Genomic DNA, 25,064 nt, shown 5'->3' with positions numbered 1-25,064 from the left:
CCTCCCCTTTTGAAGCACAGAAAAACTACGGGGGCCGACACAGAAAATGAAAATGTCGTCGTCGGAGAGAGCAGAGTGACTAGCGCTCTGTAGAGAAGTTCGTCCGTTTAGGGCAACTGTAGAAACATCACGACGCAAAACTGGCAGTGTATTTAGACAAATGGCCGCTCATTCTAAGGTAATAAAAAAAAAACTAGCGGTACATTACTTAAGGTCTTTATTCACCACTGACATAGTTATGTATATTATATTGTATTTTTGTCAATATATCCTCATAAATACTACACATCACACCTTTAAGCGTCAAAGCTCTGCATAATTAAGGGCGTGGCCACTTGAGTGACAGGTGGATTACCATTATGGTTGAGCTAGGCAGGCATGGTTTCAGCAACCAGGTACCTCAGCTCCATCACGTCCCACCTCTTTTCAAAAATGCTCTTACGATACCTGGATGACATCACAGACACTACTTTCATTATTTTTTTAAGTCTATAGACTTGTCGGAACTGATGCTATGTGGGATTCTAGTCAATATATTTTAATGACATAGTGTATCATATTAAAAAAATCTAACATTATATCAAATTATTATTATATGATGATGTGTGTGTTCGCATGTGTATTTCAGGGATCAGTTATCAAAAAATATATTGTTATATGTACCATTACATGACATAATCACTCATACCTTGAAATAATACTTCAGTTATACCGCCCACTCCTAGTGTAGCTCAGAGTTCCTCATAGAGACATGGCAAGGCCACCTTTATTCTAATGCAGAAGTCCCCCAATGGTGGGAGGCAATATGTGTAGGGGTTACACAGTGCAAGTGGAAGGGTATGTGAAAGAGAAAGTGAATGTGGGGGTGGGCAGTGTATCTCTGAGCCTGTCACTGATAATCAACTCGTGGTCCTAGGCTAGTTGACAGACAAGGACAACACGTGCACACACCCAAAGAAGTCCCCTGTCACGCTTTGATTATTACCCTGCACATCAAGTGAGTTTCATAATACAGATTTGAGTGATTTTAAAGACACATTGACCAAATACTCACCCATTAAATCTGCCTTGAGCCTCGTGTCTGATAGTGAAGGCCTAAGCAGTGCTCGTGTCCATGGGAGATATCACAGAGATGGCCAGGGGCTGGACCATGTCAGTGGTGTGCCACTGGGTGTGTATGTATGTGCGTGCAAAGCCAGGCCCAGCAGGCCGCTTGCCCCATACTGCCTGAAGGACACGAATCCTGCCGGAGCAGGCAGAGGGCCAAACTCTCTCATATTTCCATCCGGCGCCTGAGGATAGAACTGGTCACTGGAGCCACACAAATTTAAGTGTCATCCCTGAATCAAGATGCTCACCAATTTTCTGCTCGCCTTGGCAGTGAGCTGGGCCGCTACCAGCGGCTAACGGAGCCAGCATCCCCATGGCAGCATGGACTAGATAGTGGATTGTGCAAAAAGCACACATGCAGTTGAGAAATCCGGCTCTGTATGATATTTTTGCATGATTATGGCTGCTTGTGTTTGTTTGTTTTTAATCTTCAACAGTATGCATACAGTTGTGCAACTTTTTGAAAACATAAATTTTTGCATTGCAGTTCATTAACACAGCATTGAAGAATTTTTTGCCTTTTTTATATGAAAACTCCGTTGAACCCTCACCAACACATTAGCCGCACTGTCACGTTGGGCGCTAATTCGTCTCCACAGAAAATCTGCGAGAGAGGTTAATTTAAGGCCAAGGAGATCCCACGCACTGAGAGAAAATACAGCCATTCATTCAGAGAGAGAGAGAGGGGGGGGGAAACTGCAAAAGAGCGATGGCGGATAGAGAGAATGAGAGAGAAACAGAGTTGGGTCAGCTGATGAGGTCAACATTGTGAGATTTGAAGAGAGTGGGTAGGGAGAGACGCAGGTGTTTCACCAGACCCGTAGCCCAAAGGAAAAACACGTGTCACTGATGCTGCCGTCCCCCACACGCCCCCTTACATACTCTCCTCCTATCATCCTTCCAGTCCTTTCATCTCCTTTTCCCTTCCTTTCTTTTCGAGATTTACAAGATTTTTACATGACATTTACATAAACGACAGTTCGTTTTCTAGAAGAATCTAGAATCAAGATTTTGTACTTTTTTTCAAGTACTTGATGTGTCAATCTGTATTCATGTATGCCATTATTTAAAATCTCTGATAATGGTTTCAAGCAATTAAACCCTCAGACAATCAATCATCTCTCCATTATCCAGGCATTTAAATGAGAAAATTGATTTGTTTGTTTTTTTGCAGCTTAAATTATTTTAATTCGTACTAAAAAGTAGGGTGTTTTTTTTGAAGAAATAACGAAAAATGTATTATATCTTGTAGTCTATATCATCTTAAGCTGGAAAATCCCTTATTAAAATTTTAAATCTATTTACAATGTGCTGACCTAAAATCAAACTGCTTAGAAAAATATTTATCTTTAAAATCCAAATTCTTTAATACCATAAAATGACTCATGCGATGATCTGCGTATCCTTGCAATCCTGACTTTCAGCATTCAGGTTTCTGCAGTGGCCTGTATTCAACCTCACCTATTACTCTACAGACCTGTCATTATATAGTCACCCTGAATCACCCCAGGAAGCAAATCAAAAGGTCAGAGTAATTCCTCTGAGATATTCATTGGACTCTTAGACGGGAGCAAGGAACCCATCTTTGAGAAACAGACACTGAGAAAGAACACGAGGCATGGGCCAAATGAACAGCAGCCTTCATTACTGATCAAATGAGGCTCACTCTAATGATAGGGTAATGTGATCAGGGTGTGGTCCTCTGCTTTCCACTAACGTCCTGGCTCAACCAGGCCCATCACCATCACCCAGGGGAGAGAGCATGAGAAATTATGGGAGAACCTTCTTGGAAGCTGCTATTGATCTGGAGTAACATAAAACCGGACTTCATCTAGAGAGGGAAGAAGAAAATGTGTCAAGCTAAAGTTAAATGAAAAATTGCTTTTATACTGAGGCATTTATTATTCGAAGTCCCTCAGAGGAAGAATAAGAGGGAGAGCTACTCAATGAGAGGAGGGAGGGAGGGTGGAGAAGAAAAAATCCATTTGGTAAAGTAGATGCGGATCGATGGTGACAGAGCGGAGCAGTCTTGGCGCATGCCGTCCCACATTACTGCCCTGATTGATCTGCCGGAGTGGCAGTCTGACCCGAGGGCTCTGGAGGAGGTGTCCCACTGAGGAGGAGAGCCCACGCAAAACACAGGGAGAGAAAAATAAAAATCAATACACAGAGAGAACTTTACTGACCTGACGTTAAGATACAAGAAATGTATGAAGCTGCGTACCTGAATGGGTTCTGACAGCTCACATCCCCTCCAGCAGTTCAGTGCACAGGAGGGTTAGAGTCTCAGGCAAGTGCAGCGACCTCTGTGAACATTAAGGAGGCTTGCACCCTCCGCAAGGAGACTCTGTTAAGTGCAAATTTGTTTATTTCTCAAACTGAGAATTATTTTAACAGATTTAGTCTAGGGTTACTTACCACACTCCTGCTGTTTTTAAAAGGAACTAAAAAGAAAAGGAATGAAGGAAAAGGTTATTTCCCCAGCTACATGTTTCTGAGCGGGTTGAGTAAACAGAAATTATAGTACAAGGAAGAACATTTCAAGATGAAATCCTCCCTTAGATAGCTTGAACCCCATGAGTGCATGTGGCAAAAACAGCCAGATCATACATTCACACATATATCTACTGAGGGTGACCTCCATTTTGTGGCAGCCAGTCTTTTTTAACAGAGCCTCTGTAATGTCAATTATCCGGTATACAAGGTGTGTGATATGGGTGTAGGCGCATGGGAATGATTGTGTGAGATGTTTCAGAGTCCTGTTTGGGGTTAAGTATGGGTTGTTTGACAGAGAATGTTCTGCCGTGGATGAAGTGGCTGATTTATTGACCATCATGTGAGCAGAAAAGAAAAGCGTGGGAGATTTTTTTTTTTGATCGCAGAGGGTGAGGTGACATCTCTGTTTTATTAGTTTTTGTGCTGTGTCTACTGTGGTTAAGGTAATGGAAAAGTTACGCTAAGCTAATATGAGATGCAATTTACTGAAAGTTTTCTAAAAAAAACCCATGAAGGTGCTAGACAGCTGCAGTTTTCTGTCAGGTGTTAATGTAAACAGAAAACAGGAATATTTTATATTAACCACATTATCCATTTTCTATGAAGAGAAAGACATTTCTAAATGAGTATATCTGCTAAAAATGATTTTGTCAATGTTTAGGAGAACATTAGCAGATGGCCTCAAAGCTAGCATTACATGGACTAAAGCCACAAAACTTTCAGTTGGATTTAATGGGGTAGGTAATATTGGTAGGTATTTAAAAAAACAGATCATCAGTGATTCTTTCTCATCAGCATATTTTTTTCTCGTTTTATGTTGTATGAGAGAGAAAGAGTCAACAAGTTAATATAATAAAGTAAATATACCCTAAAAAATCTGTAAAAATAGGGCATAATGTACTGTATTAAAATTTTCCCCTTTTTTATTTTCTTTTTTTTATTTTGTGTTTTACCTCTATTTTGAATTTTGCACATTGCATTGTGGTTTAGGATTAATGGAAACGTCCATAAAATTACTGGCTAATGTCTGGGTAGTGAGCTGAAAGCACCTTTTCTGTTATTTTATGGATTTTCGTTTTTTAAGTGTATTAAAAGAAAAGCCTTCAGATGAATTACCTTGCAAACTGCGGCTAATCTCTTCTGGCGTGTCTGATAAATGATTTAAAGTAACAAACGTTAATTTAATTTACATGTTTGTTGACATTGTTTAATTGATTTGAGCAACAGCAGTTTGAGTAGTTTTCTTTTTTCAACAAAAAGAATGTAGAGAGAGAGAAAATGAGACAGAAACAGAACAAAAAGCTATTTCTTTTTATTGTTACGTATTCCATATTTGATTCCTGTGAGCTTTGAGAAAAGGTCAGTGAAAACAGAAGATGAATTCATTTATAGTCTGTCCTCTCCCTTCTGTCGCCTGCGGACATTGATCTGTCCTCTGTAGCTAGAGTAACAGCGAGAGCTTTTTAAACCTTACTGTGAATGATGCACCAAAATTCATTCTGATGCATCATTTGGCTCTGTCATCCTGGTTCTTTTATTTATTTGTTTATTTACAATTCAGCATGTGGTTCTAGAGCTCTGGATTGGTTCATGCAGATATGTTGTTTCATTAGAGAACAAATACACATCACGTTTAAAGCTGAATGTACACTTATGTTTCATCACAAGAACAATACAAGTGTTTTGTTGCACCCTGCGGTCCTCACTAAAACTAAAACCAAGGTGGCACATGAGATTAAAAAAAAATCCCATGAGGCTCTTTTTTAAATTACAGACCCATGCCCCAGATAACACTACACCGAGAGCTGTCAGCAATCCAACTGCCCACCCCATCCCTCTTTCCTCTCCCTCCTCCGCTGACAGTTCATTTTTCTTTAGATCACGACACCTGGGCGCTTACACGAACGTTTTAAAGATCTGCAGAGGACGCCAAGCCCCTCCCCCCAGCCCCTGTCCATCCCTTCCGATGTAGAAGTGTCTCCTCCATCATGTAGTGCTGGATGCCTCCTATTACACTCCTCCTCTATTCCATCCATCCAACAGAAAGGTCATGCTCAGAGACTCCCTCTTTTCCTAAATTGGCTGTTTTCCCTGTTAGCGCCACAGCTCAAGCTGTGATTGCGGCAGCCTCAGTATTGGTCCTCTAAGGTCTTATTTACGAAGCTGGATTTGACGGAAAACCCATGATATTAAATCTACAGCAGGAGGCTTGCTGTTTTTTTTTTACAGCTTGCAGTTTCTATATCCTAGACAAATTTGTCTATGAGCCTAGAGTGTGAAAAAATACTTCAGTTTCACCCGTGAATAGGCCATTCTATATATCCTGTTCTCTGCATGCACCATTTCAATTATACTATATATAAAACCCAAACTAATTCAAACAATTGTGTCTTTCGAGCCCAAATCAAAGCCACCTGTGTGTTTTAGTGTGCCTGGAGACCGTCAGGAGTGTTTGTTTGGTACGGAGAAAATGGGCATGTTTGAATATTGACCCTGCCCCCCTCCCGTAGGGATCGACAGAGACTCAGTGGCGTCAGGCAGACCTGCCGCAGCTCCAGGGCTGGGCTGAGAAGGGACTGCTGACACAGCCAAAGATGGTAAGGAGACTGCTGCCCACTAACTGCCATTTTTACCCCCATTAATAGCCATATTGCTGCTATGAAATTGTGCTATGAGAGGGAGGGTGTGTGCAGGGGTAGAGCGAAACAGGCCTAATGATAAGTTTGAAATAAAACTTGCTTAACTGTAATTGTTATTAGGGGTGTTACCTCATAACATATTTTGGATGGATGTTGTATTGTCAATATGTATAATGTCTGTGCCACATTTCAGTGTCTTGTGCAAGGAGAAATATTGCATATATGCATAAGGAATCACGTTAGAATGTAAAAAAGATTGATTTTGCATTTGCATTCACAAAAAAACTATCCAACTTCATCCCTTTATTCCTCCTCAAATTTCACCTGAAGATGATTACCAGTGTTATTTTCTACTAGATTTAGCCGTAACAGGTCCACATAAATGAGAGCCGACATCTATAGGAGGGAGCACTAGCCTCGGAAGGCTCTGGTAATAAGTGGAGAGCATTACCAGTAAAAACACACATCAGAATAGAAGCCTGACATTTTAACATCTTAGCTAATAAGGCCATTAAAGTGCCGTGTTGAAATGGCAGGTATCAGGACACACACCGAAACGCATCTATCTGCAGTGCACACACACACACACCTCTGGCTCTGCGTGACTCAGGGACATTGGACTGGTTGAACCTGTATTTTTATCCCCGTCCTGACATCCTCTAAGGCACTTATGTAAGACAGAGTGGCAGAGCTTCTTCCTTCCCGCATTCTCACACACACACACACATACACATGCTCGTAGCCTGAGCCGGGCCGAGCAGCGTTCAGAAACAGTCGGCATATCTGCCATTGCGTTTGAAAAAATAAAGGAATGTAATCTGGGGCTACTGTTCAGTTGAATCAAAGGGAAGATGATGTCTGTCCCCCGGCTGACACCAAGGCCTTTGTGATGGCTTAGCATGTCTGCCTGTCTGCTCGCCTTGCCTGTCTGTCTGTCTAACTGTCTCCCTGCCTTCTACAGCTGAAGCACAAACAGATAGAGCCAGCTAGGCTCTGCCTTAGCTAGTATCCAAATCACAGTAGCTTATACTGTACTATTCCAGTTAAAGGTGCTTTAAGCAAATTTGATGAATGCCGCTCATTAAATGTTTCTGTTGCTTAACAGATATCACTGAAATAGATGAAATCACACCTGCTCTGTGATTTGTGTCTCTCACCAAATTGCTCAACTAGCATGTGACCTTCCATGCTAAATTGCCTATTCTAACTAGCCAAACCTGGCTGTAAAACAGCACCAAAAAGAGTTGTAGGAAGCAGATCACCCTCTTTTGCTTAACCACAGCTGCTTTCTGGCCTTTTACATGCTCAAGTTCGCTGTAAGACCCAAAACCTATTTTGCTTCACACATAAATAGATTCTATAAAAAAGTAAAAAAGATATTAAAAGATTATAAAACATAGTCATGCTGATTGGTCAATAAAGCATACCATCTGAGGTTTAAAAAAATACACAATGTAGCAAGGATTTCACTGACTAAATCTTCTACAGAATGGCTGACTCAGCAATAGTGTATAAATATACACACATGCATAAATAAATTCGTTTTTTTATTATTAAAAAGTCTACTATAAATATATGGTGGCCTATTTCAATACCTCCCAGTTTCACAGACAAGGCTTAAGCCTAGTCCCAGACTAAAAAAATATATGTTTGTGCTGTTTTAACTGAAAGCACTAGTCAGTGCCATTATTTTGTCTCAAGATGGACACCAGTAATGTTTTTTCCCCTAATGTTTATAAAAGCTACTTAAATATTTTCATTAAACCAAGGCCTAATACTGGTTTAATCTAAACCAGCCTATATGCATATTTTAATCAAGATCCTAGACTTATCAGTATTTTGAACAAATTACTTAAGCGAGCGATTCAGTGACTTACTAATACAGTCCAACGTTTCCTTCCTGATTGATTCAGCATTTTTGAATAAATCAGTTGGCTGAATAAATTGCCACCTACTGGTGCAACAATGGAACCTGCAGAAAGAGTCACTAAAATAACAATCTGTTTAATGGCCAGTTCTGCCTTTCAATCTAATCTAGGGCTGTGCGATATTGAAATAAAATGCAATATGCAATATCTTATCAAAGAACGCGATATTGCGATATGCGATACGATACGACATTGCTATTAGTGTGTAAAATCTATTTCAATTATATTAAAAATGTATTTTAAAACTGAGAATGATACGATTTATGTGTTTCACATTCTTTCTGGGTAAAGTATCGCTAAAGAAAGTATTGCTACAACTTCTGAAAGTGACCAGAAAAATGTATGTTATAAATCTGACAATATAATTTTAACATCAATTGAAACAAACAAAAAATGTAATGCCAATATTTAAATACCAAAAACTCTTTGCTTGACTTGATAATATATAGTTATATCAACCTAAAACTGAGCATCAAGAACATCCAGATAAACAAAGACTCCTGAACTATCTTTGTTATTAAAAATAAGAACTAAAAACAATAGTCTTTACAAGAATTAAATATACACGTAATAAAGCCAGAAAGGTTATTCAGCCGAGAGCACGGAGTGATTTTTCTCTTGTTCTTCTGATGTTTGACAGACAGCGGCAGGTTTACTTTATTAGCCGTCTGCCACTTTAGGAGCTAATGCACGGATCCTATTGACACGCATTCTGCTTCTTTCCTCAACTGACATTCACTTAAAGCATAACCCACTGAGTTTACATGAATACTCATCAAGACAGCCGTCTTGACATAACTGTGTGTGTATATTCACAACGTTGAATTAGCCTATTAAAATCATTCAGATATTGCATGTTGTTGCGATATGCATATTGCGATATGCAAATGTGCTATATTTCTATATATTGCACAGCCCTATACTCAGGAAAAGGAGTTAAAAGAAAAGGGGGGACTCTACACTGACCCTTGTCTTCTGCTGGGGCAAATGTCCAGCAATAGTGAGTATGTAAAAGAACAATTAATCTTCTCAATATGACAACGAGGTAGTTCAACAACAGGAAAATAATAAGGCAGCTTATAAGTACTAGTGGTGGAATCACAAAACAAAAGAGTGGTTTTTAATTGGCCATCGAGACACAACAGGTCCCTGGAATCAGAATGAAAGGTGTCCATTTTCATCTGTCCCTTCTCTGGCGTATTCAAAGCTCTTCTCCCATGAGGTTTGAGCATTTCTTTTTTCCCCTGAAAGAACAGTGCACAGCAGGAGCCACAAACAAGACTTAATAAGTCTTCCCTCACATATGCACACAGATAAAAACACACAAAAATAAATATGTACACACACACACACATCAATCAAGACCTGCTGTGGAGATGGCTATTTTGTCCCTTTGTGACGCTCCATCCTCTTTTCTGCAGAGAAGTGCGGAACAGGATCCATTTACATGCATATCCTGAGAGCTTTGCAGATGAGCCTCCTATGGGCTACAGGCAGCCTTTTTTCTATTCGTCACGTCGGAAAAATGTGAATGTCTACAAAGACTAAAAACAACGGCAGGGCAATTGATCCAGGAAGGGAGAATGTAATGTCTTTTTTTTAACCATTTTACTCCAAGTGAAACATGAGATATATATATAAACACAGACATATACACACTATTCTTCCCTTTTTTCTTTTATACAGTTGCTATTGGCTATCAATATGACATGTAGCATAAATGATGCCATTGTGAAATGAAAGTCATTCCAGAGAAAAAGCAAGTTATTACATTTAAAGACTATTTTAACAATTGGAATAACATGCCCGACAAATCATTCAATAAGACCCAAAAGAGGCATTAAGAAAGTAAATTTTGTTATTACATTGACTTTAAAGATCACTGCAGCTATTTTTGTTGGTTTCTCATACACAACTAAAGAGCGTTGGTTTTAGCATCCTCTTTACTGTGCCTGTGTGTTTCTCAAAAATACTCCCAAGTGCAAACACGAGCGTGGTGTCAGATGGGGAAAAATTGTTAACCTTTCTAAATATGCCCACTTTGATAAAGGAGAGTCAAACTTCAGAGTGCAGATGCAGAGCATTTTTTGAAGAGCTAAAAATAAGTGCAGCTGAATTTCAGCTTAGATCCATTTTTTTTCTCCTCCTCATCTCTATTATTTTCCACTCTTGAATCTATCAGCAGGAAACATTAGCGCTTTTCCTTCACTCTCAGTGCAGATCCTGATCTGAATTATGCCACATCCAGTCAGAGAGGAAAAGAAAATGAATATTAAACATGGTTGACTTACAGAATCAGCTTAGAATGAGCCATAATCAGGTCATGCTTGCTGTTTGAACTCTTATTGGTTTGTTTCGTTTTTTTCCTTTTTGTATCCTATTAGATTTGAGACTTTTGTCAACAAATGAAAACATTCATTGAATGTTCCTTAAAGACTGACACTAAAACACACAGCACACTTTACACCGCATCCTGGGGGAAAAAATTACAGCCAGCCAGACTGTATTTTCTAAAATGTCTTTTAATATGCAAGAGGAGGAGGACTTTGGTCCAGTAATATTTCAGCGTGTTCGGGGCTACTCAAAATGATGGCGCAGAAATAAAAACCAAGCGCCACACTAAATGTAGTGTCACGTTGTCACATCATGTCTGGTTAGGACACGGTTTTAGGCTCTACCATGCCTGTCCAGACAGTCAGAGAAGGTCAGTCTAGTGTTATAAAAGGTGTAAAAGCTAAAGCAAAATCTGTCTTCAGCGTGCGCATCTGACTGACGTAGCTGTTGTTTGTTCCCCTGAGAAAATCTCATGGAGTTTTGCTTTTGCAACCATGAAGATTTACCCCCTAATCTGCTCTCGCTCTCGCTCACACACACACGCTCACTCGCACGCATATCTTCACCCTTCGTGACAGTCAGAATATGACACGATTCCAGATGTCACCCAGCCCCCTCAAATAGAGTAGGGTGACAAAATTAAACACACATGCGCTCGCACACAAACATGCTTTATGCAAATGGCTGAATACATTTAACTGCGGTGTGGAACAATCTTGAAATAAAAAGTTTGAGGCTGAAAAGCAGCACAGACTGGGGCCTCCTCTGTTCCTTCTTCCCCAGGGCCAGCAAGCTTCTCTTCAAACACCTGCTCTTAAAAGCGCACGGCTAAACCAGTGGCAAACGCTGTTCGCCATGACAGTCGTTCCACGCTGAAGGGCTCACATTGTTACCCTGTCAAGTTGAGCCAACCATCAAAACGCACAGCCAAACTCAAAAATATCAGTAATAGAGTGAGGGGGAGGGCGGGTGGAAGAAAGCTAGTAAAAGTCTAGAGATGCATAAACAGTTTTTCAGTAAGTGTGTCATGCATTGTATTATTTAGAGTCAGTCTGTGAGGTTTTGCAGCTAATAGTTGCAGTTGCAGTTTCATACACCAGATTACTCCAAACCTCTTTATCTGGGATGTGAGTAACTCCATAGATTTTCATAAAGAATTCAATATATATGGTATAGTAAATCAGATTTGTAAATGCTAAAATAAGCTTTTCCTTCATGGTTTAATACAAGTCTGTCAGGAATTACTGAACTGCATACCTTTCAGATGCCACTTCCTTCAAACCTTCTTTTGCCTGCAGATAATCAGCAACATGGAGCCTCAGGTGACGAATGGGCCGAACTCTGCCACGGCCAATGGGCCCTCCAGCAACAGCCGCAGCTGCCCCTCGCCCATGCAGACCGGCGGCCCTAATGACGACAGCAAGACCAACCTCATCGTCAACTACCTGCCCCAGAACATGACCCAGGAAGAGTTCCGCAGCCTCTTCGGCAGCATTGGCGAGATCGAGTCCTGCAAGCTGGTTCGGGACAAAATCACAGGTAATGATGAGGAGGGGGAAGACAACAAATACAAAATTGCATCTGAGTTGCATAATGAACTGTGTGTAGTAGAGGCAAAAGCAGGGATGCAGGGATGTGCAACAAAAGTAGCGTAATGGCCAGTCAAAATAACCCAATGATTTTCTCCATTGGATGGCTGAATTATCCTCTGAATTTGTACATCTGAGGGGTGTTTTGGAGGTGTTGGAGTGCCGAAATCGTACTTACGGGGATGGAAATCAACCAGCGGAAAAAGAAAAATGACCTGCGGCAAAAACTGTCTTGGGTATTACAGGCTAAAAAAAGAAAACTTTGGTATGGGAGCCACTTAGGTTTGAACGGAAGAAGTCATTAACTTTTAACTCAGCTGTCTACTGATTGTTTTAATTAAGTAATTAATTAATTACAAGAATGAATAGCATATTTATCTGTTTATAACATATATGGAAATATATGACACAAATAACAGTAGACACTTAACAGTTTCGAATGATTTATCCATCAAAATCGGCAGGATTTTGAGTCTCTTTCACACTGATAAGAAAAAAGCATGGTGGTCACTTCGGCCTCTGGGGGTTAAAAATTATTCAAGCACCATGTAATCTTTAAAATGTCGATCAAATTTAATTAATTTATTTTTTTTTAATAAAAAAAAGAAGCAAAATTATCTTAGTTATAATAAAAATTCTAAATAATAAAGCCATTTTAGAATATTTAGCATTTTGAAGGTCTATCCAAAACCAACAACCATATCACACAAAAAACTCCACTGTTGAATATTTAATAGCACCAATGAAATGAATAATGAAGTCTTACACTAAAATCATTGCTTCACTGGGTCTGTTTGACGCAGTTGTACCAGGTCAGACCGCAATTTCATGGATATTCCAGAGTTGGAAACACTGAATAAGAAGGGCTATTGGTTGTTTACAGTGCCCAAAGAGAAAGGAGGAGAGAGAAAGAGGACATAGAGGTGTTTAAGCAGCACTCCCCTGCTAATAAGAGTTCTAATCCCACCGTAGTGACTATGTGGGTGGTAAGCAGATGGATGGCGAGGCTGCTCAGAAATAATGCCAGATAATGGCCTCCATTTTATATCCTACTTAGTGACACTTCGCTCTGGATAATCTCATTAAAACAGGGCCAGGCCTAAAGCCACTGGTTTTTAGACAAAAGGGGAGAGAGACATAAAGAGAGAGAGACAGTGAGAGACTCTTGGCTCTTGACCACAGGTTTGGTAGGATTTCATTGCCAGGCAGTCAGATGGTTGGGCAAGAGAATTGTCATTAGAATCATCGTCATGAGAGTTGACACATGCTCCTTTTTCAGTCTTTACATGTGGGAAATTCACTAAAGTCTCAGGATATCTTCACATACACCAAATGGAATGTGTTTTATTAAACTGACGGTTGTGTAAGCGAAAAGACAACGTTAACAAGGATCCCTCACTGTCTTACTGCTCGGTCCTCGTTCAGGCTCGGGAACACATAGTGCATCATAAATATGGCTCTTCCCTGTACTGCACTCTTTGCTCTGGGATCCCATGGGTGCAATTTCCCAGTTCAGAATTTTAAGCTAACAAATCGCTTCTTGATCACTGTAAAAGCAGAGCGAGCTAGGAGAGTTCTTCTCTACTGCCGTCATTAGCTGCTGTCTGGGGTTCAAAATAGATTGCGGGGCATCAGAGATTGTATCTGAACCTCGATGTCATAATATTTGACCAGATCAACCTTCCTGAACTCTCCGCTCGGCTTTCATCTATAGGGTATGGACGTCGACGAGAAGTCACTTCTCAGCTTTTCAAAGAATTTTGACGTACGAGAGAGCCTTTTACACGGCAGTTGAAAAGCTAGAGAGAGACGGCTTCCTCGACAAGGTGAGAAGCTTTGGGCCTTTGCACGTAATAGACAGGCTTCTTCTTTTCCCTTTTTTCCTTCCCCCGCTCCTGTCAGCTTTGATGAGACGCAATGCAGTGATGTACCGTTTGCCACGGCTACTGTTCTCTTGCCCTGTCAAACCCGGGTGATTGCCGCTTGCCAAAGTGCCACCCCAGATTGTTTATCCGTCCTTCTCTTTCCTCTCCTTGCACTTTCACATACACACATGCTCTCTCATCATCTTCTATCTGACCTCTAGCTGTACTTGAATACACCGGAGACCTGAAGCTCAATCTTTTATTTAATGTAGTCATACATGCATGGATGTTTTTTTGAACTATGGGCACTGTTGGCCCTGCAGCCTTTTAGAAAGTACCTTAAAACACAATTTATAAATGAGTCTACTAACAATGTCCAACAGTTTATTTACACACATCAACCACCATTCATTCAGCAATAGAAATTACACTTTTAAACATTTTGGGATTAAAATGGCCAAATCCTTTGTCTTGCTGAGGCTAATTTCATTGTTAACATAAGTTGTATCCTAAATACACATTATTAAATATTTTACTTTTTTTCATAATAAAAATAAAATAAAAGTAAATTTAAAAGGGAAAATTTAAATTGAAAAAATAAATAAATAAAAATGATATATATATATTACACTTTATATATTATACATTATATATATTACACTTTATTATATATATTACACTTTATATATATTATACATTACACATTATATATATTATATTATACATTATATATATTACACTTTATTATATATATTACACTTTATATATATTATACATTACACATAACACATACATATATATTATATGTTAGTATATATATAGGTCCTTCTAAAAAAAATAGCATATTGTGATAAAAGTTAAAAAAGTGATACAATTGTGATAAAATTATTTTCCTAAATGTAATGATAAAATTTTTACTTTCATATATTTTAGATTCATGGCACACCAACTGAAATTTTCAGGCCTTTTATTGTTTTAATACTGATGATTTTGGCATACAGCTCATGAAAACCCGAAATTCCTGTCTCAAAAAATTAGCATATCATGAAAAGGTTCTCTAAACAAGCTATTAACCTAATCATCTGAATCAACTAATTAACTTTAAACACCTGCAAAAGATTCCTGAGGCTTTTAAAAACTCCCAGCCTGGTTCATTACACAAAACCGCAATCATGGGTAAGACTGCAGACCTGACTGCTGTCCAGAAGGCCATCATTGACACCCTCAAGCGAGGGTAAGACACAGAAAGAAATTTCTGAATGAATAGGCTGTTCCCAGAGTGCTGTATCAAGGCACCTCAGTGGGAAGTCTGTGGGAAGGAAAAAGTGTGGCAAAATACGCTGCACAATGAGAAGAGGTGACCGGACCCTGAGGAAGATTGTAGAGAAGGACCGATTCCAGACCTTGGGGGACCTGCGGAAGCAGTGGACTGAGTCTGGAGTAGAAACATCCAGAGCCACCGTGCACAGGCGTGTGCAGGAAATGGGCTACAGGTGCCGCATTCCCCAGGTCAAGCCACTTTTGAACCAGAAACAGCGGCAGAAGTGCCTGACCTGGGATACAGAGAAGCAGCACTGGACTGTTGCTCAAATTTTCCATGTCATTCGGAAATCAAGGTGCCAGAGTCTGGAGGATGACTGGGGAGAAGGAAATGCCAAAATGCCTGAAGTCCAGTGTCAAGTACCCGCAGTCAGTGATGGTCTGGGGTGCCGTGTCAGCTGCTGGTGTTGGTCCACTGTGTTTTATCAAGGGCAGGGTCAATTCAGCTAGCTATCAGGAGATTTTGGAGCACTTCATGCTTCCATCTGCTGAAAAGCTTTATGGAGATGAAGATTTGTTTTTTCAGCACGACCTGGCACCTGCTCACAGTGCCAAAACCACTGGTAAATGGTTTACTGACCATGGTATTACTGTGCTCAATTGGCCTGCCAACTCTCCTGACCTGAACCCCATAGAGAATCTGTGGGATATTGTGAAGAGAAAGTTGAGAGACGCAAGACCCAACACTCTGGATGAGCTTAAGGCCGCTATCGAAGCATCCTGGGCCTCCATAACACCTCAGCAGTGCCACAGGCTGATCGCCTCCATGCCACGCCGCACTGAAGCAGTCATTTCTGCAAAAGGATTCCCGACCAGGTATTGAGTGCATAACTGAACATTATTATTTGAAGGTTGACTTTTTTTGTATTAAAAACACTTTTCTTTTATTGGTCGGATGAAATATGCAAATTTTTTGAGATAGAAATTTTGGGTTTTCATGAGCTGTATGCCAAAATCATCAGTATTAAAACAATAAAAGACCTGAAATATTTCAGTTGGTGTGCAATGAATCTAAAATATATGAAAGTTTAATTTTTATCATTACATTATGGAAAATAATTAACTTTATCACAATATGCAATTTTTTTGAGAAGGACCTGTATATTATGGTGAATTTTCATAGTTTAAGACAAGGGTAAAAAAAATAAAAAATCTGTACAAAAAAGGGCATTTGAAAAATAGCAAAAATAATGGTAAATGTTTTCAAAACAGTGTTAATATGAACAAAAAGACGCAATTATAATGTTGAAGAAACAACTTTGTACATACTAAATATACACAAATGTACTGACAAACCACACACAAAACACATCTCTGTTTATTTTTTCATTGCACAAAACAATTCTAAGAATAATTTACACGGAATTTAAAAAAAGAAAAACAGTGGGCCAATATTTATCAGCGATTATTTAAACTGTCAGCAGAAAACGGCTTTATCACATCCCTCTCAGTGGGGAAAGCATTTCAGAAGTCATTACCGCAAGGATTGTGTCGAGATGCCGAATAAAGCAGATGGCGATGCTGCTAACTTAGCGGAAAGCTTTTGTTTTTAAAGGTTCGTATCAAGCTGAAAATCCCCTACTCTAAATGCACACATCCCCAGCATAGTGTTGCTACCTCAGCAACACCCCGTTCTGTGCTAATAATGAGGATAAACACATAGCCCATAGGGAGTAATGGTGATTTTCTTGTGAGCCAGGAATCATATTGAATGAAAACTTTTAATGGAATACATTAAGAAAGTGTTAACGCTTCTGGCTATCAGCACAAAGCAAAATGAAAAAGACTGATTGAGCGGCGGTTCGAAAGGGGAAAAGAATTGGATACTTGTCAGGTTTTCTGACACGGCGGATCCTTTTTCAGTGTGAAAATGAACACAATTGTGTTTATAATGATACGGCAGAAAAAGGACACACTCAGGCAAGGACGTGAATTGATTGCGTCTGTGATTTTCCATCTGATGAGGAGAGGGGGAAAAAGAGCGACTGCAGATAATCTTCTGTTCATATTCTTCAAGCAGTAAATAATTACTGCACGATTAAAAATGGCTTCTGAGAAACAGCGCCAACCCCCCTCGCACCACCCCCCTGCGGTTTAGGCCTCTCCCTGTGTAGCAGAAAAGCAACCGGCACATGCTATCGCTCCCAGCCTACTTTGTCGCCTGCCATTTTGCTTCATTATTTTCCCTTTCTTGTCCAATCCACAGATGCCATTGTTGGTATTTAATGGCTTGGCGCAGGCGGCGGTGCTGCTATCGGCTCGCTCTGTGTTTAACACTTATGTAGCTTACATCAAAGCTGCTTTGTGTGACTGCTTGTTCAGGTACACAACCCACTCACACACCGAGCACCCAACCATCTGTCACTCTGCTGACCCGAACGCAGTGTCCGCTGTCCGCTGCCAAGCTTAGCACGTGCTAACCTTAGCGTCAAGCTGAGCCGACATCAATACAGAGCCATATATGACTTCTGTCTCTACACTGACCAGAGTGCAGCCTGCTCCGCCCGCCAGCAAATTAGGAAACGGCATGCGATTTAAAACCAGAAAGACATCTTAGCGTTCCTTCGCAGATGTGCTGGAACTCACACAATCATACTGATGAAAAACTGCAGGGAAAAGCAGATGTAGTTGCATGAAAAATTCATTGTGCTTGATGTTTGCAAAAAGCACATTGAGGTTTGAAACACCTCAGTAAGTGTTAGACTGCTGCGAACGTGTGAAAAACCACCATGTCAAACATGCGCCGTGTTTATCTGATGCTGTAGAAATAAAACATTAACTGGTTTCAATGTTTTGTCATTTCCTGTTAAAAACAGCATTAGGCCGAATTAAACAAGCCAACGCGGCATCTAAATGGTGAAATCGTACAGGTGAAATTGGTAGTGGGGGAAAAGTCTGATAGAATAGCAGGAATTAGCTATCGTAGTGATTGCAGGGAACACTAACTTCCTCACGTAATTCAGTTCCGCGCTCAGCCTGGAGTAAACAAAGTAAATGATAGGTTGTTATTCAGGGTAAAACATTCAGACCTCATTTACATTGTTTGACAATGAACTTTCTGTCACCAGCCCAAAGCTGCTGACAAACAAAGCCCAGCAATAAACCAATCACCTTCTGTTTTGTGTTGTTTTTTTCAAAGAAGGCTATTTACCCTCTACTGGGTTATATTAAAATGTGCATGAGGAAACATTTGACTTTATTTTCTCTCTTTTATCTTTTTTTGCTGCTGACATTCTTTAAGCAATCACGTTACCTGAGTTGGAGCCGTGGCCTTGTGGTTAGCAATAAGTTTAAAATGTAAAATCAAGAATTGGCCCCCTTTAGTTCTTGCATGAATGTGAATGGGCCACATTTTGCAGGACGTTGAAGTTGAATGACAGGAATTTATTCAATTGTATTTCAAAGAAATTCAACACAGGTAATGCATTCCGAGGATTGTTCTTCCACCCTGGTTTGCAAAAGTTAATTTATTAAATATACAATCAAATTCAAATAAAGAAAAATACAAACTAAATATAAATTCTAGAAGTGGCATCTTCAAATGTGGCTTTTAAATTGAGCTTTTCTGGTTAGAAAATGTAATTCCACTTTTTTAAATGGAAATTCTGCATACTGTTTGCTCAAATTCAGGAAATGAATTAGACTTTCAGGAATTGAATAAGAGAACCAATTCACAAAATTCCACACTCCTATTCCAGTTTCACTTGCTTCCTTTCCTCCTTTTCAACTGGTGGATCTCAAGACCATTTTAAGTGGGTCATGGAGTGTACCGTCAAAAACAACAACAAACGTTATTCTATGCGAACTTTCCAGTCCTGTCAGCTGTTATACTGTACCTGATTTTATGTGCAACTGCTGCCGCACATGCTGTATATCACTTCACTATAAATAAAGCCCAAAATAAATGACAAGCATGCAACATTATACTTATGTTTGTCAATTAGTAAGTCATGAAATTACCAAAAAGTACCAATAAATTACTGTATATCGTATAATTGTTACATCATGTGCTAGTTGGGATGGAATTGCATGCAGGTATTTTCAATACTTTATTGTATAAACAAAAACTAATTTGGGACTGCTATATATAATATAGCTAATGGGTCGTGCCTTAATGACTATGGGAAAATGTGGGTCTCATGGCCAAACCAGTTGAGAACCACTGATCTATATGATCCAGAACTAAGCTCAAACGGCAACAAATTGAAATCCAGACAATATTTAAACTTTATTGTTCTTCTTTCCCTAGCATTTTTACTAGCCCACGAAGTGCTGCTGAGGTTAGTTCCAAACATTACCTTGCGGTTAGCTTGGCATTAGCCACTGGCTCCATGCAGCTCCAGCAGTTCCAAGAGAGCGTGGGATCTCAGCGTTCCCTGGGGTGGCTGCCAGTGTTGTCATCTAATATGCGGGGTCTGACGTTGCTTCGTTGGGGTGTCCCAGATTTACAGGGGCTCCTTTCGTTACCACATGCATACTCCTCCCAGACAGCCCACACACTGCAGGCTACACGCCAACACGCCGCAGGCTCCGGCACAGCAGAGTTGGGGAACGGGGGCGGGAGATTCCTGTGTCTTCCAGCTGTCGCCAGCCTGGCACAGCAGAAATACAGACGCACAGTTTCAGATGGATTTACAGTTGAGGGTATACTAGGGACTGAGTTGGTAAAGACATTGGGTAATGATAAAATGGGTTTCTCGACTGACATGTGCCGATCCACACTCTATCTGTGCCCTCACAACTTTATATCTCACAATTGAGTATATTTCTCAAAATCGTGACTTTATATCTCACAACAACTAGTAAGATTTAAGGATGCATTAAACTGATCAAAAGTAACAAAGGTTTTTGCATTATTACAGAACATTTATATTACAAATAAATGCTGATCTTTTGAATTTTCTATTCATCAAATAATCTTTGTAAAAAAATAATAATGAGTTCCACAAAAATATTAAGCAGCAAAACTATTTTCAACATTGATAAAAATAAATGTTTTCTGAGAACCAAATCAGAATATTAGAATGATTTCTGAAGGATCATGTGAATTAGAAGACTAGAGTAATGGCTGCTGTCAAAACTACATTTTAAAATATATACAAATGGAATTAAATTAAATTAATAACATACTCTGTGGATAATAAAAGGTTATTTTTTGTTAAATTAAAAAAAAACAAAAAAACACTAACATTCGTAGTTCAATGGTTACCTTTTCAAGAATTTGGTTCTCCTTTTTAGAACATGTTAAATCTCTACGGCTGGATACCGTCTCCATTGACCAAACACTGCACTATTATTTTTGTATTCCCCAGTTGAGCTCTTGTATTGTCAAGTTAGTAGCACACATTATTTATTACACACATAACTTGAGTAACTCCCTTTTTTTGACTTATTGTACCCAATTAAGGCTTACTTTTGTGTTGGCCTATGTCTGTATTGTTACATATATGGTCCAGTTGTAATGTATAGTATTCTTTACTTAACCTGTTAGTTGGGTGAGGGACTGCATTTGCATGGTGTTTTATTATTATTTTTTGTTTATTTATTTATTTATTGGTGGTTTATTGTCTCTAGTATTGTGAAAATGCTATAAATTTTATTACAAAAAATATAATTTCTATCAGAACAATTCTCAAAAGATTTTGCATGGTAATGGATTTAACTATGTTACTGTATGGTTTTGGTGAATAGATTTGCTACACTGCTGCTGATATTGCTGCTGCTGTTGATTATTGCTGTTGTTGTAGGTTATTGCTCCTGCTGTCAAGCAAGTGCAGGACTTGTTACTGCCAATACATACACTGATACGCTGCTGTGAGCATGTAAGACACAGATAACATGTAAGGCTTCAGCACAGATAACATATATAGAATTACCCGTAGCAAATATATACATGTGGAGCTGGGGAAGGTGGTAGGTTTCAGAGGAACAGAGGAAGTATACTACTGCTACTCTAACCAGCTAGTTAAATATTGAGCAGCAAACTCATTAGCTGCAGATGTGACATGAACCAGCTTGTGTAGTTAACAATGTAAATATCATCAGTTTGTGTTAGGGACCCATCAGCCATCTTGAGTTTTATGACAGAACTTGGTATATAGAGTATATCACAATATGATATCACATTTACTGTATTTTTGACAAAATAAATGCATGCTTTTTGATCAAATCTAACCGAACCCAAACAACGCTATTGTGTCAAAGATTAATCCGATTACAACTTTAACTCTTTCCCCGGCAGCATTTCAAAAAAAGTTGCCAGCCACCACCAGGGTTTTTGACCACTTTCACAAAAATGTAATTGCACATAGATAATATTTTGTTTTATAAATATCTGAGCATGCAATATATCAAAAGAAAGAGCTGACCCTTTTCTTCAAAAAAAAAAAAAAAAACACGTAAAAATAAAAAAAGTTTTATTTTAGCTTCATGCATTCCTTTATTATAAACACTTGAATATAGGTATATATTTCATTAAAAACAATATTTTAAACAGAAAAAGCTGAGAAAGTCAAATTTTTTGTGAATACAGTATCCAGATCAGATTCAGAACGATGATCAAACACAGATTGAGGATATCGAGTCCATCAACCCCCCTAATGCTTCACAGTCCTTTAGCTCGTCCTGGGTCCACATTTCATTCAGTAACATTAGAAAGTTTCGATTTATATGATGTTTAATGTTGGATGATCATGTTATTTTGCATATGCATCTGCTTACGTATGATAGCTTGTTTTACTGCATCTTCCTTGCGTGTGTTTTAATCAGGAGATTCTGTGCACGTTCAGAAGATGCGTAATAGCGTCCCCTAGCATCTGACAGTGAAAATACGGAAACCCGGAAAAATCTGTTTTTGGCCGGGAAGCGTTTTTCTTACAAATAATGTAAATTCCATGTTTGGCGGGGAAAGATTTAAATACCATGTAAATTTGTATTTAAAAAAACAATTTATGTCTAAATAAATCTCTCAATTACCTTTTTTTTATATAAAAAAGCAATATTTACTTTCCCTTATAAAACACGCAGTAAAATACACAACAGGAAGGTACACAAGGAAACAGGAAAAAGGTGAGGTAAGCTAATGGTTTACACAACCTCTTAGGCGAAATATGAATCTCTAATGCAAATCCAATCAGAATGATGCTTTTGTCTGGGAGAGAGCACTTAGGCATCCCTTAAGTGTTTTATGTACAAATGGGTCGAATTAAGGCTATTAGATGCAACGATAAACAGCATTAAGAATAGAGATTATCTCATTGCACCTTACATTATCTAATTACACTTCAGCCAGCTTTTGTCTCTTTGGATGGAAGATCACTAAGCTAATTAAAATGAAGTCATGAAGTTGTATGTATCCATCTTTTGGCATTACACAAGTCATGATGACCTCAGTGATGCAGCTTTGTATTTATATATCATATAAAATGAAACAAAAAAAAGTCTTTGAGATGTCTTTTACTGCAGAGACATGTTTCTGTCCCAAGATGCTGTAGCGACAAGGGCAAAATGTCAAGCAAGCTAGCAGCAGAGATACGTTTGTTTTGACAAATTGAAATGGATTTTCGTTTTTGCTTTTTTTTTGCCTTCCACATCTTAAATGTGACTAAATTTAAGTCTGACCAAACAGATTTTTCTGTTCGTAGCCAGAGAGCTTTGTGATATCAAGGTGCGTTAACGTCAGATGCTCGATGAACTGTCATCTTGCGTCTGTGCTGCTGTTCTCTCCCAGACGAATGCTAGTTTCAGCTTTCCCACATGATTCAGGCTTAAGGGAACTGCAACTGTCGACTCAACATGGCTGCCGGAGGGTTTGTGGTGGGGAGGGGGTGTAGCTGGAGGCAGTTTTGTGTTTTGCTACAATGTTCATCTCATTTTCAATCAATGGAAGCACTGGGCCTTTAAATTATGTATCAACAATTGATGTAGAGAGAGGGTGAAATTAGCGAGAATCCAGTGTGAAGACTTTTAGCTCACTGCCAAGCAGCAGAACCAAAATCAGTCAAATATATCTTTCATGTGCTAAGCTTTGATGATAAATGATGTTGAGCGCAAAGAAATGTGTGTGTGTGAGAGAGAGAGTGCGTTATTGTAAATGATATGTACCATGAAGTAAAAGTATATGTGTGTGTGTGTAAGAGAGAAAGAGAGGAAAGACACCCACCGGACACACTCATTTTATCATCTCACATACTCTGACTCCTGCTGCTGAGGTAAGAGGCGTAATGGTTCAAATACGACTCCTCCAAATGGAGCCTCTCACTCCAAACTGCCTCAATTTAACGGAGAGAGAAACATCTCATTCTTCCCATTTAACTCAGCGTGTTTCTCAAGAGCTAAAGAAGAGCCATATAGGCTTACGCCTGCCCTTCCTCATCCTCTCTATCAAAGAGATGGTGTTTACGAGAGAAAAGAGGACAGCGGCTTTGGGACCTTGTGACTCTAGTTGTAACATCGCTACACTAATAATCTTTTTCATGTACACACTGTGGGTTCACAAACATGACAACACACGTCTCTCAAGAACATTATATAGCTGTGCATATTATGGATAATATTTTCTGTATCAAAAACATATACCCAAAGTTATAAAATCGTACAGCAGGGGGTCTATAATACCTGTTATCCGTTAGCATTCCCATTCCTCTCAATGGCAGATAACTCGTCTGGCGATGGACCCCCTGGAAGTACCTGATTGTATTTGGCCATCTTTGCTCTTCATGGCACCACTTCATTTTTTTGCCAACTGTGAGGCTCTGGATCTGCAGGAAATGACATCATGAAAATCCTGATTGATTGTCAGCACCACAAGAACATGCACTGAGCATTTATCCTGAACTTTGAACAAGAACAGACAATTATTTCATATTTCTAAGAGCCTCCAAAAAGAAATGTACACCTTATAATATCATGAGATGTATACACACATATATAAATATATACAAATAAATGTTTCTTGAGCACCAAATATTAGGATTTCTGAAGGATGACACTGAAGACTGGCGTAAGTGCTGCCAGAAATTCTGCTTTGCCATCACAAAAATAAATATTTTGAAAACATGTTACTAAAGAAAAGAGTTATTTTTAAGATGTAATAATATTTCACCTTATTACTGTTTGTACATGATAAAACAAACGGAGCCCTTTGTGAGCAAAAGAGACTTCTTTCAAAATCACTAAAAAATCTTACCGACCCCAAACTTTTGAACGGTAATGCATGTTGCCGGCAAAGTTTTATTTCAATAAATATGAATGGCTAGCTGAATTGTTGCCAAAGGAGAAAGATGCTTTTGGATTCAAAGGACGCTAACCAGCCAAACCTATACTCTTTGTTTTACCCACACGCCGTCTCCACCAAGCTCTCGCACATCACTGTTACGCTCCAGCTTCAGCCGTGTCCCATCGCAATGAAAAACCCATCAGGAGCCTACACACTAATAGTCATAAGCTGTTTATTTGTGAAAAATATCCTTTTAATTGGTGTTAAGCATTGTCTTTGAAAAAGCCTTTCCAATGTTTCCAAATTTGACTGCACGTCTATCCTGCTGGGAAACAGAAAGTGCTGGAAAAATGGAGATCCGCACTCATTAAAAGCTCATTAAAAACGCAATGCATCATTTCAGTTTCAATTTTAATTGACAATTAAAACATATAAGTTAATGTAACCATTATACTAATTAAATAGCATAGAGGTAATTCTCTTTTGCTGTGGCATTTGATGTTTATTGCACATTTCTAACGGGCTCTGTCAAAATCCTCAATCATCTTTTTGCAGTTTCACATTTT

At 39.1% G+C, this 25,064-nt stretch overlaps 1 protein-coding gene across 2 annotated transcripts in view; it reads left to right on the top strand.

Moving 5' to 3' along the window:
- The window catches only part of elavl4 (ELAV like neuron-specific RNA binding protein 4), a 91,551-nt gene that overhangs the window by 29,149 nt on the left and 37,338 nt on the right, over positions 1-25,064 (top strand). For both annotated transcript variants that reach the window (XM_067414128.1, XM_067414127.1), the window contains exons 3-4: positions 6,117-6,203; positions 11,806-12,046. In XM_067414128.1, coding sequence (XP_067270229.1) covers positions 6,117-6,203; positions 11,806-12,046 — 328 coding nt within the window. The remainder of the gene's footprint in view (positions 1-6,116; positions 6,204-11,805; positions 12,047-25,064) is intronic.

The sequence above is a fragment of the Pseudorasbora parva genome, chromosome 13 (assembly GCF_024679245.1).
Source record: "Pseudorasbora parva isolate DD20220531a chromosome 13, ASM2467924v1, whole genome shotgun sequence".
In the NCBI taxonomy this organism is placed as follows: Eukaryota; Metazoa; Chordata; class Actinopteri; order Cypriniformes; family Gobionidae; genus Pseudorasbora; species Pseudorasbora parva.
Note: the sequence above shows the minus strand (reverse complement) of the source record. Positions and strands in the feature narration are given on the sequence as shown.